The 15,541-nt window shown below is 39.3% G+C and overlaps 1 protein-coding gene across 4 annotated transcripts in view; it reads right to left on the bottom strand.

The window, feature by feature from the left end:
• The window catches only part of fgf11a (fibroblast growth factor 11a), a 62,593-nt gene that overhangs the window by 16,650 nt on the left and 30,402 nt on the right, over window positions 1-15,541 (bottom strand). For all 4 annotated transcript variants that reach the window (XR_008605296.1, XM_055025243.1, XM_055025242.1 and 1 more), the window contains exon 3: window positions 11,287-11,390. Coding sequence is in view for 3 of the 4 variants with exons in the window: in XM_055025243.1 (XP_054881218.1) it covers window positions 11,287-11,390 (104 nt within the window). In the remaining variant the exon portion in view is untranslated. The remainder of the gene's footprint in view (window positions 1-11,286; window positions 11,391-15,541) is intronic.

Below are 15,541 nucleotides of genomic sequence, written 5' to 3'. Positions count from 1 at the left end.
GCCACCCAGCGCCAGATGACACACACTCACACACCGACACGCGCAGCATCCGCGGTGACGGATGGACCCTCTCCGTCCCTCATCACTCACTCCCACAGACAGGCCGCACAGAAACAGGAGGAGGAGGGGAAGAAAAGAACCATAAAACGGCGGGAAAACGACATGAGGGACGAGCGGGGGGAACCAGACGCAGAGCGGATTAGTCTCCGGTGGCGACACAAACAGACTCCTCGTCTTATTTTCGCCGGCTGACATCGTTCGGCGCTGCTGAACAAGCAGCCGCCCATTCAGTCAGAGCGGGGATTGATTCCACACGAGATCTCTGCCAACGGTCAATAAGCATCAGGATGAAAAATAAAAACCGGACCAGGCGTTTTTGGTGACAGAGTGCGAACAAACGGGTTGATGCAGAAACTTCACAGAACCAAATATTTATGTATTGACAGAAGTGGGTAGAGTCACCAGATACTGTACTCACGTCAGAGTAGAAATACTTCAACATATTTTTACCAGAGTAAAAGTAAAAAGTAGTCATCCAAGAAATTACTCAAGTAAAATTAAAAAAAGTATTTGGTAAAAAGTACTGAGCAACTGATCAAATTATCTAGCATTTAATATTTACAAATTGTATCATCAGACGGACTAATATATAAAGTTAAGTTCAATTTTTGGTATTTTAAGGACCAAAATGACAATTATTTATACAAGTAACAAAACAACACAATCAGGAGAGATAAAATGATCAGAATCAGTTTGTTTTAGTAAAGAACTGATGAAAGTTTAACACAAACTGCAGGTGTGTGTCTGCGTCTGGGGAATTGTGGGTTAAATCATGTTTGTTTTTCATCCAGTGGGAAAAAATCCAGAAGTCGGAGTAGAAATACTTCAGATTAAAATGACTCAAATAAAAGTAAAAATACTCCTAAAAGTACAAAAAACGTTACTCATGTAAATGTAATTCAGTAAATAGTTACTCCAAAACTCAGCCAATAATCCAGAGATTTTACACGACCAGGTTCTGTTTAGATCACTGCTTGGTGCTAAACGGATCTCAGAAAGTTGAGAAGAGGAGAAAAATATTTTTTACAGGTTCATGTGACTGAGAACTTTACATATTTTTATCAAAATAACGTAGCAGAGATGTTTGTTTGTATAAACATTTCTTTTCAAAGCCATCTTTCTCATAAAACCCTGTTCAGTGAAGCTGTTTTCCCGAGCTGCTCTTTGATTGAGATTAATCAGGACATCGAAGATCCGAGAGATAAATCTGGCTGCAGACGCTTGAGGCCGCCAGCTGCCTGTCTATGACATCACATCCTCACCCTGATGTCATGACCTGCTGTCTGCTCTCCTCACAATCCAACGTAGTCAAAGCATTTCCTGTGGCACCAAACCTTCAGCACAGCGGCTGACATCGGGAGGCATGAAGAGCTCAGAACTGCCTGCACTTTTTAATGACAGGGTTTTAACTCTTTCTTGACGCTTTCTAAAACTTCCAGGTTGTTTTTCCTGAACTTCCAGGTTGTTTTCTGAACTTCCAGGTTTTTCATCTAAAACTGAAGCTAAAGCTAATTTACCAGGTTGGGACTCACCGGATAATATTCACATAATGTACATTGTTACTTTCTATCATTTAGCCTGTTTGCTTTAACAGGAATTTACCACAAATAAGTAAGAAAATAAGTGTTTTAAAATTCAATACAGCAGGACTAATCTGTTGATAATTGTATTTTTATTTATTAGGTTTATTTGATGGGGCAGACACATATTGCCATCGACAAAATGATTAAAACGGCAGTGCTTTTTCACTAGCTTATGCTGTGAGTTGATTTAGCTATAAGCCACATATTTTTGCAGCTAAATTATAAGCTATAAGCTAATGATATTTGCTAATTTAGCTCATGCTATAAGCCAAGCCACTCTTATAGCATAAGCTAATTTAGATGGGCTTTTTTAAACGATCTAAGAAGTGAAATGTCAGTAAAAAGAAACATTAAAACAGACATAGCTCTGATTTTGACATGGCCAGAGTTTTGTTTGTTTGTTAAAAAGCTCACTAGGAGATTTTTACACAATTTGAACCCAGCCAAACTAAATATGTAATTTTTAGGTGTGTTGTTGTCTTACCAAATGGTTCTTTTTGTGTCTGTATACTCCGGATAAATCGATTAATACATTTGTTGAAGATTATTTCAACAAGTGTTTAGGTTAAAAAATAAAACGTTATCCTTTAATCAGTAGAAACTCTACATCCAATGCTTCTACATTACACAAATTGCTTAAACAATGTAGAAATCTGATGAATAAACCACAAAGCTTCAGATTGATGTGCAGGATTTTAGCCGAAACAAACGGGATCATTTCAGGAAGTGAGCGACGCTCCAGTCAGCAGGATAAGAATCAGACAACGGTGAAGGTTAGACTCACAAAACATCAGCGAAGCTGATTATTATCTGAGCAAATGAGCAGAAAAACAACTTTAATTGAGGACAAATAGCTGAGGAAGCATCACTGGGGGCTACAAATCAATTCTCTGAAGAAAGACGCCATTATTGTTTATTAATTAGAAGAAAGAAAACCAGGACTAAAGCAATCTGCTTTGTCATCACTGCTGCAAGTTGATCAACAAATCTTGAAAAACTTTGAACCAAAAGATGAAAACCGTCGACATTCGCTGCCTTTTGAAGTCGTTTGGTTAAGAGAAAGATAGACAGAGCGAGAGAGGGAGAGAGATAGAGAGGTCCTCGGTCTGCTGTGACCTCTGACATTTGGTTTGGTTGGATGACACAGAGAAAATGGAGTAATGCGGCGTCTGTCAGGAACAGACGGAATAATAAACGAGATCTGAGCCTGAAACACAAACACACACCGAGGAAAACGAGTCGACAGAAAACACACACACTTATAATGAGAACAGCTGCAGGGGAGGAGGAGGAGAGACGAAGGAGGGATGGAGGGATGTCCTCTGGTTCTCACCTTGCCCGCCTGACCCTCGCCGTGTGTTCGGGGATTTTCCAAACCTCCCTCCCTCTTCCTCTTTCTCTAACTTCGCTGCTGCATCTTCCTCACACTTACAACACCGCACAGCAGAAAGAGCGGGGAAAAAAACACAAGAAAAATAGGAAGGAAGAAGAGCGGAAGAAATACAGACAGCAAAGGAAAGGAAACTAGAGTGCTGACTCAGAGGGAAGGAGGCGGCGTTTCTCCCGTCCAAAGAGCCGGTGAGGAAGGTCAGAGGAGGAGCGGGAGGTCTGACCTCACAGAGAGTGTGTGTGTGTGTGTGTGTGTGTGTGTGTGTGTGTGTGTGTGTGTGTGTGTGTCAGGTTGTTCTGAGAAAAGAAGCTATTGAAGGAAACTGACTAATTGCCAGTTTAGCAGCTGTCAAAAGCAGCAGGTTGAGAATGAAACAGGATCTGCTGCAGCGGCATGAACCTTTACTTTATATCTATAAACAACCAGCAAGAGCAAAGTTGCCAACATACTGGCACTTTTAGATCCCCATAGTTCGGCTGTGCTTATGGGAAAACATCTTCATACTTTCTACAAATGTTTACAAGTCATATTTTCCAAAAGTCAAGTCAACTTCCAAGTCTCTGCTGATTGAAATAAACATTTTATAAACAAATGTGTATCAATTACAATATATGTGGCCATAGAGATGTGATCAATTTCAACTTTGTTCCAGAACTGCACAGCATTCTGGGACATGTAGGCAGAGGAAAGACTTTAGCTGCTCAACCTTCCTACTAGCTAACATCCCATCAGCTAAGGTTGGTGGAATCAACTCACTCGCTCTGTGGTTACCTAGCAACTCGCTCATTTTCTGGTTACCTAGCAACTCGCTCTGTGGTTACCTAGCAACTCGCTCATTTTGTGGTTACCTAGCAACAACCAGCTCAGTAACTGGCACAGCAGCAGTTTCAGGTTTTGCTTTATAACTGCTTAAAAAAAGAAACAAGGACAAAAACAAAACGATCACACCTCCAGTTTGGCTGTATTTAAAACAAAAAAAAACTTATCAATAATTATAGGCATCGACTGATACGAAACGCTTATGTTTTTCAGCCATGTTGTCTACCCTTAAGTGAACTTGACTTAACTTTTTTATTTAAAAAATCCTCCAAACTCAAAGCTATTATAGACGCTAACAGCTGAAATCAGAGGAGCAGCTTCGTCTCCCACTTTTAAAGCCATAAAAAAGCCGAGCGGAGCGCGAGCCGAGAGCCCATCCATGCTCTCATTCTCACTCTCAGCCCGTCTCTACAGACAAACGAAGCGCTCTCAGCTACACAGCGCCGTCCGATGATGGATGTGGTAACTCTCTCCGTCACCAAAGACCATCCATCCCAATTAACTGCTTCTCTGAGGGAGGAAGCTGCTGCTGTATAAAACTGATGAAGAACAGTCCACTTACAGGAATTAGCTCACGGTGGAAAAAAAGCTTGTGAACTTCTCGGGACCATTATGGCAGGCATTTTGTAATGACGGTGTAAAATGTGCCATAAATACGCCTTGGTAGCAGTTAAATCCAGCCTTTCAGGGCGTTGAGTAAAGCCATTAAAAGGCAGCAAGGTTGATGTTATTGTTCCTCACAATAACTCTGAAGTAATTTTTGGAGACCAACATATTTACTTTCTCTAGATAACTACACACTACTTCCTCTAATTCACTTGCTCATGTCTGCTTCAAGGAGAGTCATGTGAGCAGAGGCATTTTACAGACCAGGAGCTCCATCCGTCTCCTAACAAGTCTCCAGTGGAGAGCTGAGAAAGGGCCACAGAAAGAGCAAAGAGGAAAAAAACAAACAGGAAGGTCTTACTAACAAAACTCCCTTTGGGTCCGGTTAAACATTATCACCAATATCCAGACTAAGGCTGCATTCCCAGCAGCCTATAAACTCCAGTCTGGTTCGTTTTGGGGAGATGTGAATCTGTAATCAAACTCTGAGGAGGATCAGACTGAAACCTTCTGTCTTGGTTTGTTTCAACTGAACTCTGGCCCATTTTTAACCGCTCCAAAAACAGAAAGTGGACTACATCAAATTGCATTCTGGGTAAATACAATCAAAACAAACGTCAGCAGTAGAAATTTGACCAAATATCGAAAGAGAAATCCTACAACTGCAAAATCGAACGCTGATTCATTTGTGTTTACGTTTTGTGAAGAAGGAAGTTGCGCTCAGTGTTGCCTTCAGTAGTTCTTGGTGCAGCGCCTCCACAGGTGAATAGGGGAACATGTTTCTCAGTCAACGTCAACAGCTGAAGATGTAACAAATGTTGCAGTTTTGATCACAATAGAAACAGTTTACTGGCATGAAAACGTCCTTGGAGTCACAATAGCGACTGCTAATAGCAACAAGTTGTCTGAGTAACGTAAGCAGCTAAACTTAAGGCCAAAACCTTCTTTATATTGACTAAGTACTAAATTTCAAGCTAAAAACTACTCAGCATTAAGCAAAAAGAGAGTAGAACCAGTCAAGCAGCAGAGTCCAACTACCAGTTAATCAAAGTGTGACTGCGTTTCATTTGACCACATAAATGTGTAAACTGGAATTATAAAACTAAATTTGCTGAATTTAAAACAATCGGTGTATTTCACAAAACTGCAGTGGAAATACAAAATGTTACTACTGGTGGAAACGGTGAAGAACACAACAGGAAGTGGTAAGTTTTGTTTTTTTACTGACTTATTCATATGAGATTTTAATTCTCACTTATATAACAAAAATAATGCAACTTCAAAAAAGTGTTTTTCCGACATTAGCAAAATGTGAAGCTTTGCACACATTGAATCAGTAACTCAGCCAGTTTTTCAGTTTGCTCCAGATCTGCCTCTGAAACAACCCAACAACACATCACAGTGTTGTTTTGAAGAGCCGGCTCGGTGTGGGTGTTTCCAATCTATTAAAGCGCCATGTTCCTCCAAAGTGGGTCTGGACCCGTCTCTCCTCTGTGTGCATCCCTGAAGTCATCTGAGGGAAGTTTAGACTTTGCTCAACTTTCCCCTGTTAGCTGCAGAGAGTTTGGCCAGAGCCGGTCCCGGGTATCGAGTCCGACCCAATTATGTCTGCCTGCCTCTGTCAGATTGTTTATACCTGGCTGCACCCGTGTGTTTGTGGGGATGTGGAGGAAAGTGTGTGAGTGTGTGTGAGTTCATTTCTCTCCGTGGCTTAGACTCTCCCCATCAGCCTGTTAAACCATTCATCCCTCCTTCCACCCCGGAAGGCTTTCCACAGCTAATAAAGTGGGCCAGGTCTGTGACTGAACACTATTTTTATCAGGAAGTAATTTCCAGGTGGCGCCCACAGGTAAGCAGCACCAGCAGCTTTAAACAATGGAGCCGAAACCAGGAGTCCTCCATTAACCTCTGCTGGCCAACGTGTCGGCCTCTTTCTTTCACAATTCAGTTGTTTGTCACTCATTTCAGAAAAATAAGGATTCATTTCATGTTCATTCGTGTAAAACTGAAAATTACAATGTTATATAAGAATCAATTTATCTTTTAGAACAGGAAAGTCATGCTTCTGAAAAGTATTTTCCTTTTTAATAAAGTATTGCATTAGCACAGCAGGTATTGCTATGAATATGTTGCCAAGCACTTTTTTTCCTCATAATATTGATATGTTTTAAGCTACTATGTTTATTATTTACACCCAGGTTTATATAACATTTTTTACACAATTTTTATTTTTGAGTTGCTGGATAATTCCACATCGTCCGTCCACTCAATTTTCTAGGTATATATAATTTTTTACACAATATTCTAATTTTTGGAGAAGCTAAAGTTTTTCTTTCTGCTCAAATTTCTAGGCATATGTTGTCACTTTTTCACAATATTGTATTTTTTGAGCTACCATATCTTTTCCTTCCACTCAACTTTCTAGGTATGCTATCACTTAAACATCAACAAAAAAGAAACAATATTCTAATTTGTTTGTTGTGTTTGTGTGTGCTGTGAAAATTTCTTTGTCCCTCAGGAATTTCTTCTGTTTTTGTTATTTTATCACAGTTAAATGTTTCAGATTCTGAATAAATGCGTAACAAATAACTTAGACTGATAGCTGTGCTACAAGGCTATCAGACTAAAGCACAGATGTGAGACGGTCATGGTGAGAAGAAAGAGAGGAGAACCGGACAGACGTAGAGGACAAACCCAGGACTCATGAGGGGAACATGCAGGATCCATCTTCTGAATTAAAGAGGTTCGCAGGATGATAAGAAACATCGGATGGTACAAAGAGGAGAAAGACGACAAGCCACAAGAGACAGAGATGACCAGACAGGGAGCAAGACAGACTGACAGGCGAGCAAAAGCTGAACAAGTGAGACGGGGGGCAGAGGAAGAGGAGGAGGAGGAAGGATGGAGGTGGTTGTTGCTCCCAGAGGAGACGTTACGCTCGGCCCCAGTCTAGTCCTGTCAGCCCATACTTCTCTCTTTTTTTACCCCAATCTCTCCATCATTCCTTCCCTCCAGACAACAATCAGCCCGTTTGAAATACTGGTGCTGAGATCCGGTCTGTGGCGGACGGCCCGTTTCTCTCAACCAGGCTCAAATATTAGGCAAATCAGCACCAGGAAGCAAAACCGCAAGTAAATAAACATTAAAACTTAATTTTTAAAGCTATTTCTTGTTCTATTCTAGTGTATATATGTAACTGTTTAGCTTTAGCAGAACAAATCTTATTTGCACATCAGCAGGGGCGGTCCAAGCCTGCTTGGTGCCCTGGGCAAACATGAGGCACCATCATGGGGACTCTCAATTTTATTTAAAGCTGCAGTATGAAACTTTTATTTTAGGTAAGGTGGGTAGGATGAAAGGAAATTAGAACTTGAGAAGGAAGGAAAGAAAAGATAAAGGGAAAGATGGAAACAGCCAAAGGAAGTAAATCATAAACAAGCTAACTGTAGCAGGTAGGGAGGAAGGAACCAGCAAAAGCAGAAAGACGCGCTGAAAGGTTAGGTAACACGAAGGAACGGACGAAAGACGGAAGATTAGACGAAAAGTAAAAATGAAGAAATGGATGGAAGATCAAAAGATAGAAATAAACTGATAAATCCAGATTCTTTCTAATTTTCCTGATTCAGCAGCTAAACAAAGCAAATATTAAACAGCCTGACATCCTTAATTAATGCCTTCTAATTACTTCCCTCATTTAAAATGGAAGATAAAAATAAACATTTTTAGATATAAAAATATATCAGGTTAAACCAACGTTCTCAGAAATGTCTCAGTTTATTAAAGGTATTCAGGGAATTCAGACAAAATAATAATAATAAAAAAACCAAACAAGCAATCCAACTGAAATAAAGACAAACGACGGGGTGGAAAAGAACTTTTTGTCTTTCTGTGAGTCACTGCTGGCCGCCGACCAGCTGGGAGGGAGAGTTTTATTTCCCAATCCTTTAAATAAGTGTTGTAATTATCTCCTTATCTGTGTGCGGCTGCAGAGGGAGAACGGCGCACCACAGAGGTCCATGAAAGATTAATGCCGCCTGGCAGAAACGCCAACACGGGTCTGGAGTTACTCCAACAAAATCTCCGCATCAGAACGTCCCGACTTCAGAGGAACGCAGGATCAAGACCATGTGATGCATTCAGGCAGCAAACTGAGCGTTTCTCATGTGTTTCTTGGCTACAAACAAGAGTTTGAATGTTGGTGAGAAGAAAGTGTCCAGGCAGTTTGTCCGCTGTCAGAGGGATTTTCTCGGAGGATTCTCCTGCTGCTGCGGTTGTTCCCATCAGTGAAAATGGGTCACCTCCTTCTCTGTCAGGAGAACAGCCGGGAATACGCAGGTTTACTGGGGGTGTTTATGTTCGTACGACACTTCACTTTCTGCAGGGAGAGGTTACAAACGCTCGACAAGTTCTGGAGCTCGTTAAAGGAAAAGGTTTGGACGGTTTCAAACATTTGAAGTGGTGATTTTATGCATTTTTCAGGCATTTTACTACACAATAAAGTAACTGTGTTACCTTCAGTTGTTATAAAAAGAATGCAGAAGACATAATATGAAATTTAAGTCAAATTTACATCAAGGCTGCATTTGGGCCTCTGTCCTTTTATGCAAAATTCACATTTTGTACATTTTTATATTTCCATTTGGCTCTCAACTCCTTCTAAAACAGCTAATTAATTAAGTGAAATTAGTGCTTCAAAGTTCAGGCCCTAATTAACGTTTAATGTGTAAAGAGTAAAAAAAACATATGAAAGCCACACCTAACTATAAGCAAAAACCCTTTAAAAAGTGACTCGTAGTCCAGGAAATACAGAAAATCTATTTTGAGCCTGACAAAGAAAAATCTAATTTTTGCTATTGTGTTATTTTTCACAGAATTTTATGGACGTACAAAATGGAAACACATTGGAAATACTGTAAGGTTTGCATAAAAACAAAAATGCTTTCAAGAATTTCTCAACAGGGGATTTTTTTCTCCCACTTATTCCCAAATTAAAGGTTGATTTGTCCAAATGTTTCAGTGAGAAATGAAGTTGCTTCCATAAAGGCAGAGCTGATTTTAAGACCAGCTTTGATTGGAATCAGATGAATTCAGTGTGAACGTGTGTGAAGTCAGCAGGACGGCATGAAGCTGCGCCCGGTTCTCGACAGCTGAGCGATGTTCTGGTTCTGTTTATCTGACAGCATGAGAACGGTTTTCATCTCCGCGGTTCCTCCTCACCCGTTTTCGGGTTGTTGAACGTGACAGAAACGCGATCTCCTCCGCTGAGGCTCCGCGCCGCTTCGCTTCAAAAACGGCCTCACTGCTTTTATTTGGATTCAATCCACCTGTTAAATCGCTTCTCACCTGCACAGCGAGGCTGAACAGCCCAGAGGAGGTTTTGTTTGAGCCGTTTCAGAGAAAGCGGCGGCGCATTCTGCTCTGAGCGAAAAACAGGAACCTGTTTGGTACACAAATGTTTGCTGGCATCAAGAAAATCTCTTATGTTCAAACCTCAGTAATGAATGCACCGCGGCGTGGAAGCACAGGATTACTGGACGTCAAAAATCTGGGGGAAAATCATAATTCAGATCAAAAGACAGAATTCTGTAAATTAAGCGAGTGAGTGACTTTTGACTCTATTTTGGCTCAAGTGACAAAATGTTTGGACAGGATCAGGACATCTGGAGAAAAAACATCTGGAAAGTACTATAACTGAAATCTATATTTAATAAGAAAAGTTTACATAATTATTGTAAAATAGAGAAAAAAAATTGTAATTGGGAGAGAAAAAATGAATTATAATTGTTTAAAAAAATTATTTATTGCCACTAGTGGCTTTTGGTCATTAGTAATTGGGCAGGAAGAAGGTTTGGGAATTGAACCTGGGACAGCTGCGTCCCATTTCACTTTAATCTTTGTTTATTGTGCATTTGCTCTGTTCCTGAGACACCTGGTAACCAGAATTACAATATTTTTATATCTGCTTCAACCTGTGGAAACAATGCCTCCAGTTATCAGGCGACGGTAAACAACATGTCACAAACAACGTTAGTCTTTGAGAATGTGGTGCCCTATGACATGCTGCTTTATATTTAGAGGTAGGTAAGAATTGCTAACTTTAGTGCTAACTGACCTTGGGTTGGAAGTGAAATCCTCCTCGTTGTGAAAAAGATGCAGCACAATCTTTTTAGTCAACATTTTCCCAAGAAAATCAGACTGTAGAAAAAGTCAGTCTCATCTCATAATCAGCGGCACTCCCAGAAAAGTTTGACCAGGTGGTCAGACCAGGGCAGTAAAAAAATTTAGGGGTGTAGAGGGAAAAAAAACATTGCAATTTTGTTTATTTATTTGGTTTTACATTGGTGTTTTGAATGAAGAACATGACTGTATGCCTCTCTATGGCTTGGAAATGAATCTGTGGGTTGGCGGGTATTTTTCTCGAGGGGCCCGTGGCTCCTCCTGCCCCCCCCGTTGGAGGTGCCACTGCTCAAAATGTGTTTCTGAATGTGCAGAGCAGTTGGTTCCTTAAATAAAAGTACATGTTGTACTGCAGTTTGCTGCTGATGTAATGATGTAATTTAAAGTCTATCAGATCTCAGCATGAAAAATTGGTAATAAGTGTTCAGCCTGATATTCAGCTGAGCAATTCTGCCACACAGTCTGACTTTAAAAGTCTCCACAAGCACATGGAACCTGTGAAATATGTGAACATTACATCTGCTAGAAGGAGCCGGGTTCCTCATGCTGGGCTCATGTCAAACAGCAGGAGTAAAATCAGCAGGTTCTCCAGGCAGGACGGGTTTAATAAAATCACATGTCGGGTTTCTAAGCCTCAGGTTCTGACCGTACCGACGTGTAGAGGTAGCCCTCGCTGTTCATGGCGACGTAAAGCCCCGTCTTGGTGCTCTGGATGGCCACTATCCTGAGTCCCACAGGAATCAAGTTGAACTGCACTGCAGGGCACGAAAACAACAAACAGCATTAGAAAATAGTTCATGCACGAGTTCATCCAGTGAAGACAAGAACAAAACAAAACTAAAGGAGTAAAAAATGAACTCTTGATGCTGACAGGTTGAATCTGCTCGAATTGGACGGCCGTTGCAGAGATAATTCAGCCGAAGCTTTACAAACTCAATAAATTACAAAGTGACATCGTGTGAGTTTGCTGAAAACTGATTGTATCTTTACTGACACAGTTAAACAGAGTCGGTGATTCAGTTTACTGGATCCCTCTTCAGGAAGCCTGGATTTATTACAGCTCCACAGATAAACCCCAAAATTCAATCAGAAGAAAGAAAAAACATCCAGGAAACTACCAGCCATCGTAGCAGTCACACATCCTTACAGAACAGACCACAACACGAGAGAAAAGAGCTGAAAAATTCAACAAAATGTCACAATAAAAGACGACAGCAATTGCCCTTTTTATGCGTTCAGACACTTTACTTGTGTTTGACATTAATTATCGTTTCTTTCATTAAATTTTGCTCTGGATTTTCGAAACGTTAGCATCTATCTGAGAAGCCATGATGACACATTTGTGGTCGACGATCTTTGTTATTTTCACATCTGCAGAGCTCAAGTCCTCTGAAGGCGCTCCTAACAGGAAGTGACACAGCCGGCTGAGTGATGTTGACATTTACAGCCTCCAGCTGCTCTGTCATAATGCCATGACGACCAGAGTCCACCATAAAACACATCACAATAAAAATTAGACAGATAAAAAGTTTGATGCTGTGCTGCTGCACTTTTCTCTTCCACGTTTTCTGGCTGCAAAGAAAACGTCTAACTCCAGGAACTGAGAAAGACTATTTCCTGGATCAGGATGGACCTGCACATGTTTTATAGTCATAATCCACATAAATAAAACACAAAATACTCTAAATAATATATTAGAAACTATTCAAACTGGTCCGTTTAACTGTTAGGGATTTTATGCTTTATTTAAAATTAATTTTTAATCAAAATACTAATGAGAATCTGATAATATTCAATCATTCATCTTGACAAACCAGTGTTCTTTGATTTGATTATCAGAAAAACAAAAGGCTGTTGCTCATTTTATTGTTTTAAGTCCCAAAACAATTTCCAATTTGAGTTTATTAACTCAGTCATTATCATTTAATGAAGAACTGCTCAGTTTGTGAGATACTCAACAGAGAAAATGTGCAAATGATTCACCTTTATGTGCATTTTCACATTTAACAGTAATTTTTTTTACAACCATAAACACTGGCAACCTGTCAGCTACTTAAGTTTACTTTTTTCAAAAAATATATTACATTTTAAAATTTTTCTGCAAAATGTTTAATAACAATGTTTATATTTCAGCTAGTGAAGAAAAGTGCATAACAGTTTCCATTCACAGTAAAAAAGCTAAGTCTATTTCCTGACTTTCACATTACAGTTACTTGCTTACATCGATACTCTTTTGCAAGAATGAAGTTGTAAAGGAATTTTATGAGAACTTTTCACCAAGCTGTGTTAAAGTGAGAAATACTGAGCGTCTCGCAATGTTATAGTTAGTATCTGCTTTACAAATCAGGAAATGTTTATCAGTCAAGCATAAAAAAAAAAGAAAATAGTAAAGCTCCTTCCACCAAGTGTTAGATCGCAGGATACGAGCGAATACGATGCTTTCCACGATTTTCTTTTTAATCCTTCAAAACAGAAGCAAACCTCCCCGGCTGGGGAGGTAGACAAAAATAGCTTGCAGGATGAGAGCACTTTCTATGATTACGATGCTTTTAATGAATTTCTTTTCAAGCCTTCTGCAATAGAAGGCTTGAAAAGAGAGAAGTTTGCTCTCTCAGAGCAAACCTCCCCTGCTGGGGAGGTTTGCTCTGAGAGAGTTGAGTCTCGGAGACAGTTGAGTCTGAGTAGTTTGGATTTGAAGACGCCCTTTGAATTAAATACCCATGAAGAGACCTTTGATATAGGGAATGATTTGTCGAATCTCGCAACAGGCCTAATCATTCACTTCGTTGGATGATGCTGCCGACATAAGTAAGTCCATAGGCAAAAATGAATAAAAATAAAAACATTAAAAAATTGCAAAAGCAGATCATAAACATATATAACATATATATATGGTTTGCTCTTGGAGGCCCCCTGGTGGCATGGGGGCCAACTGTCAGGTTTCTATTTTGAGAAAATTGCTTTTACCACCTGCTGTGTTTTTATGTGGGTTTCCACAGCTGAGTATTTGTCTCTTTTTTCTTATTTACCTCTCAGCAAAGAAAAAAAGACGTGAACGAAAGGGGTCACTTATCTATTCACAAGTTAGAATTTTTAAAACGGACTCAAGGGAAATTTGAAAGTCTATTTCTTCAGAAGCTCTCTTACACATTTCATGGTCTTAATCAACAGAAAGCACTTTATCGATTAGCTTAGTTACTCTCTAATGGAAGAGTCTGTAATATCCATCTGTAAATGAAAACCTAGTTATGTTGTTAAAACCTCATCAGCCGTAAATCTAAAGCTTCTGGGAAGGTTACAGTTGAAAGCTGAGTTATGAGACTGTCCAGTAAAGTTGTCAGTTCTGAATATCAGAAAAGTTTTCAATTTAAACTGCAGGAATATTGGCTTTAACAGAAACTTTCAGGTTCATTTTATGGCTAATGTTGGTTAATTTGGTGATGTTTGTAAGGATGTTTGTGAAGTTTTCCTGTAGTCTCCAGTCCTGTCAGCCCAGATAGTGATGAGTGCCCAGTTTTAAGGTTGAAATATTGGTAATAAAGCCTGACCATAAATCTGCACCTTTTCTCTCTCTACCTTCCTTCTCTTTATCTCCAGGGTTCCACTCTTCTATTTGCTCGATCGATCCCTGCATCTCAAACAACGGGTTTCGCAAATGAACAAGGTGTCACCAAAGAGTGCAGCCGGGATGACAAATAGATCAGGAATTCACACACATGCATGCACACACAAAACGTCTTTTACTTTGTTCCAGTCCTCTCTCATTCTTACTCTCCCTACTCGGTGACTTCACAAAGTGCACAAACACATAAAAATCCCCATGTAACAAGATACTGTTGTGCCAGCCTCTTTATTGAAATGATCAGCATGGATTATACTTCTAACCAAAATGTTTCCAACTAAAGAAACACATCAAAAAGAATACAAAGGACAAGAAAAGTTACTAATTAGCATCTGGAGCTAACAAGTTTATGGTTGTAAAATGTAAATACATTATTTATTAAGATTATTTTTACCAATTTATGAAGAAACCTTTAACAAACTAAGGAGCTACCTAATAAAATCTTTAAAGAAAGAAAATATTTGTCTTTAAAGGTTTACTGCTAGCTTCTGGAGCTAACTAGCTTACCATTTCAAGTAAAATTTTAAAAATTATTACTTTTCAAGAGCCACAACTCTTAAGTAGATTAGATTATTATTTGTATCATCACATTTTTAAAGAAATAAGTCTTCACAACTGGTTTACCGTTAGCATATGAAGCTAAGTAGCTTCAAATCTTTGGTGTTTAAGAAATGAACACCAAAGAAAGCATCACTTCTCAACCGATTAGGTGTTTGAGTTTTGTAACTCTTTCAAAACTAGAGTTATGGTCTAAACTTGCAAACAGTTAATTGTTTAAAACATGTTTTACTGTTAGCATCTGAAGCTAACAAGCTCAGTTTTGTAAACAAAAATTAAAGACTTACTTTTTCTCAGCTAATTGATACTTGGATTGTGCGACTCTTTCAAAAAACATAACTTTAAAATCAAAGTCGTAAAGAGACAAAGTATAATTTTGGAAGACTTATTGTTGCCATCTGCAGATATCTTGATTCAAGCAGATTAGATGGTAACTTCTCCAAACCAATAAAATATGTTTTCAGATCTGAAAAGAGACAATTATCTTACCCCCAAACAGACTTTAGCATCTGCAGCTAACTAGCTTACAGTTCCTAAATGAAACTACTTATATAAATGGGATTTTGTTGCCAAGTCTAACTTACAATTTGTTGGATTTTAACACAAAGGATTTGTGTATTTAAGACATAAATGTCATGAGCTCAGTATGAAATACTGTATTTAAATTACAGAAAACCTCTGCCTACATCACAATTCATTAAAATGTTGTCACTCATATAATAAATG

This window comes from Poeciliopsis prolifica, unplaced genomic scaffold, assembly GCF_027474105.1.
Source record: "Poeciliopsis prolifica strain line A6 unplaced genomic scaffold, Auburn_PproV2 SCAFFOLD140, whole genome shotgun sequence".
Lineage (NCBI taxonomy): Eukaryota > Metazoa > Chordata > Actinopteri > Cyprinodontiformes > Poeciliidae > Poeciliopsis > Poeciliopsis prolifica.
Note: the sequence above shows the minus strand (reverse complement) of the source record. Positions and strands in the feature narration are given on the sequence as shown.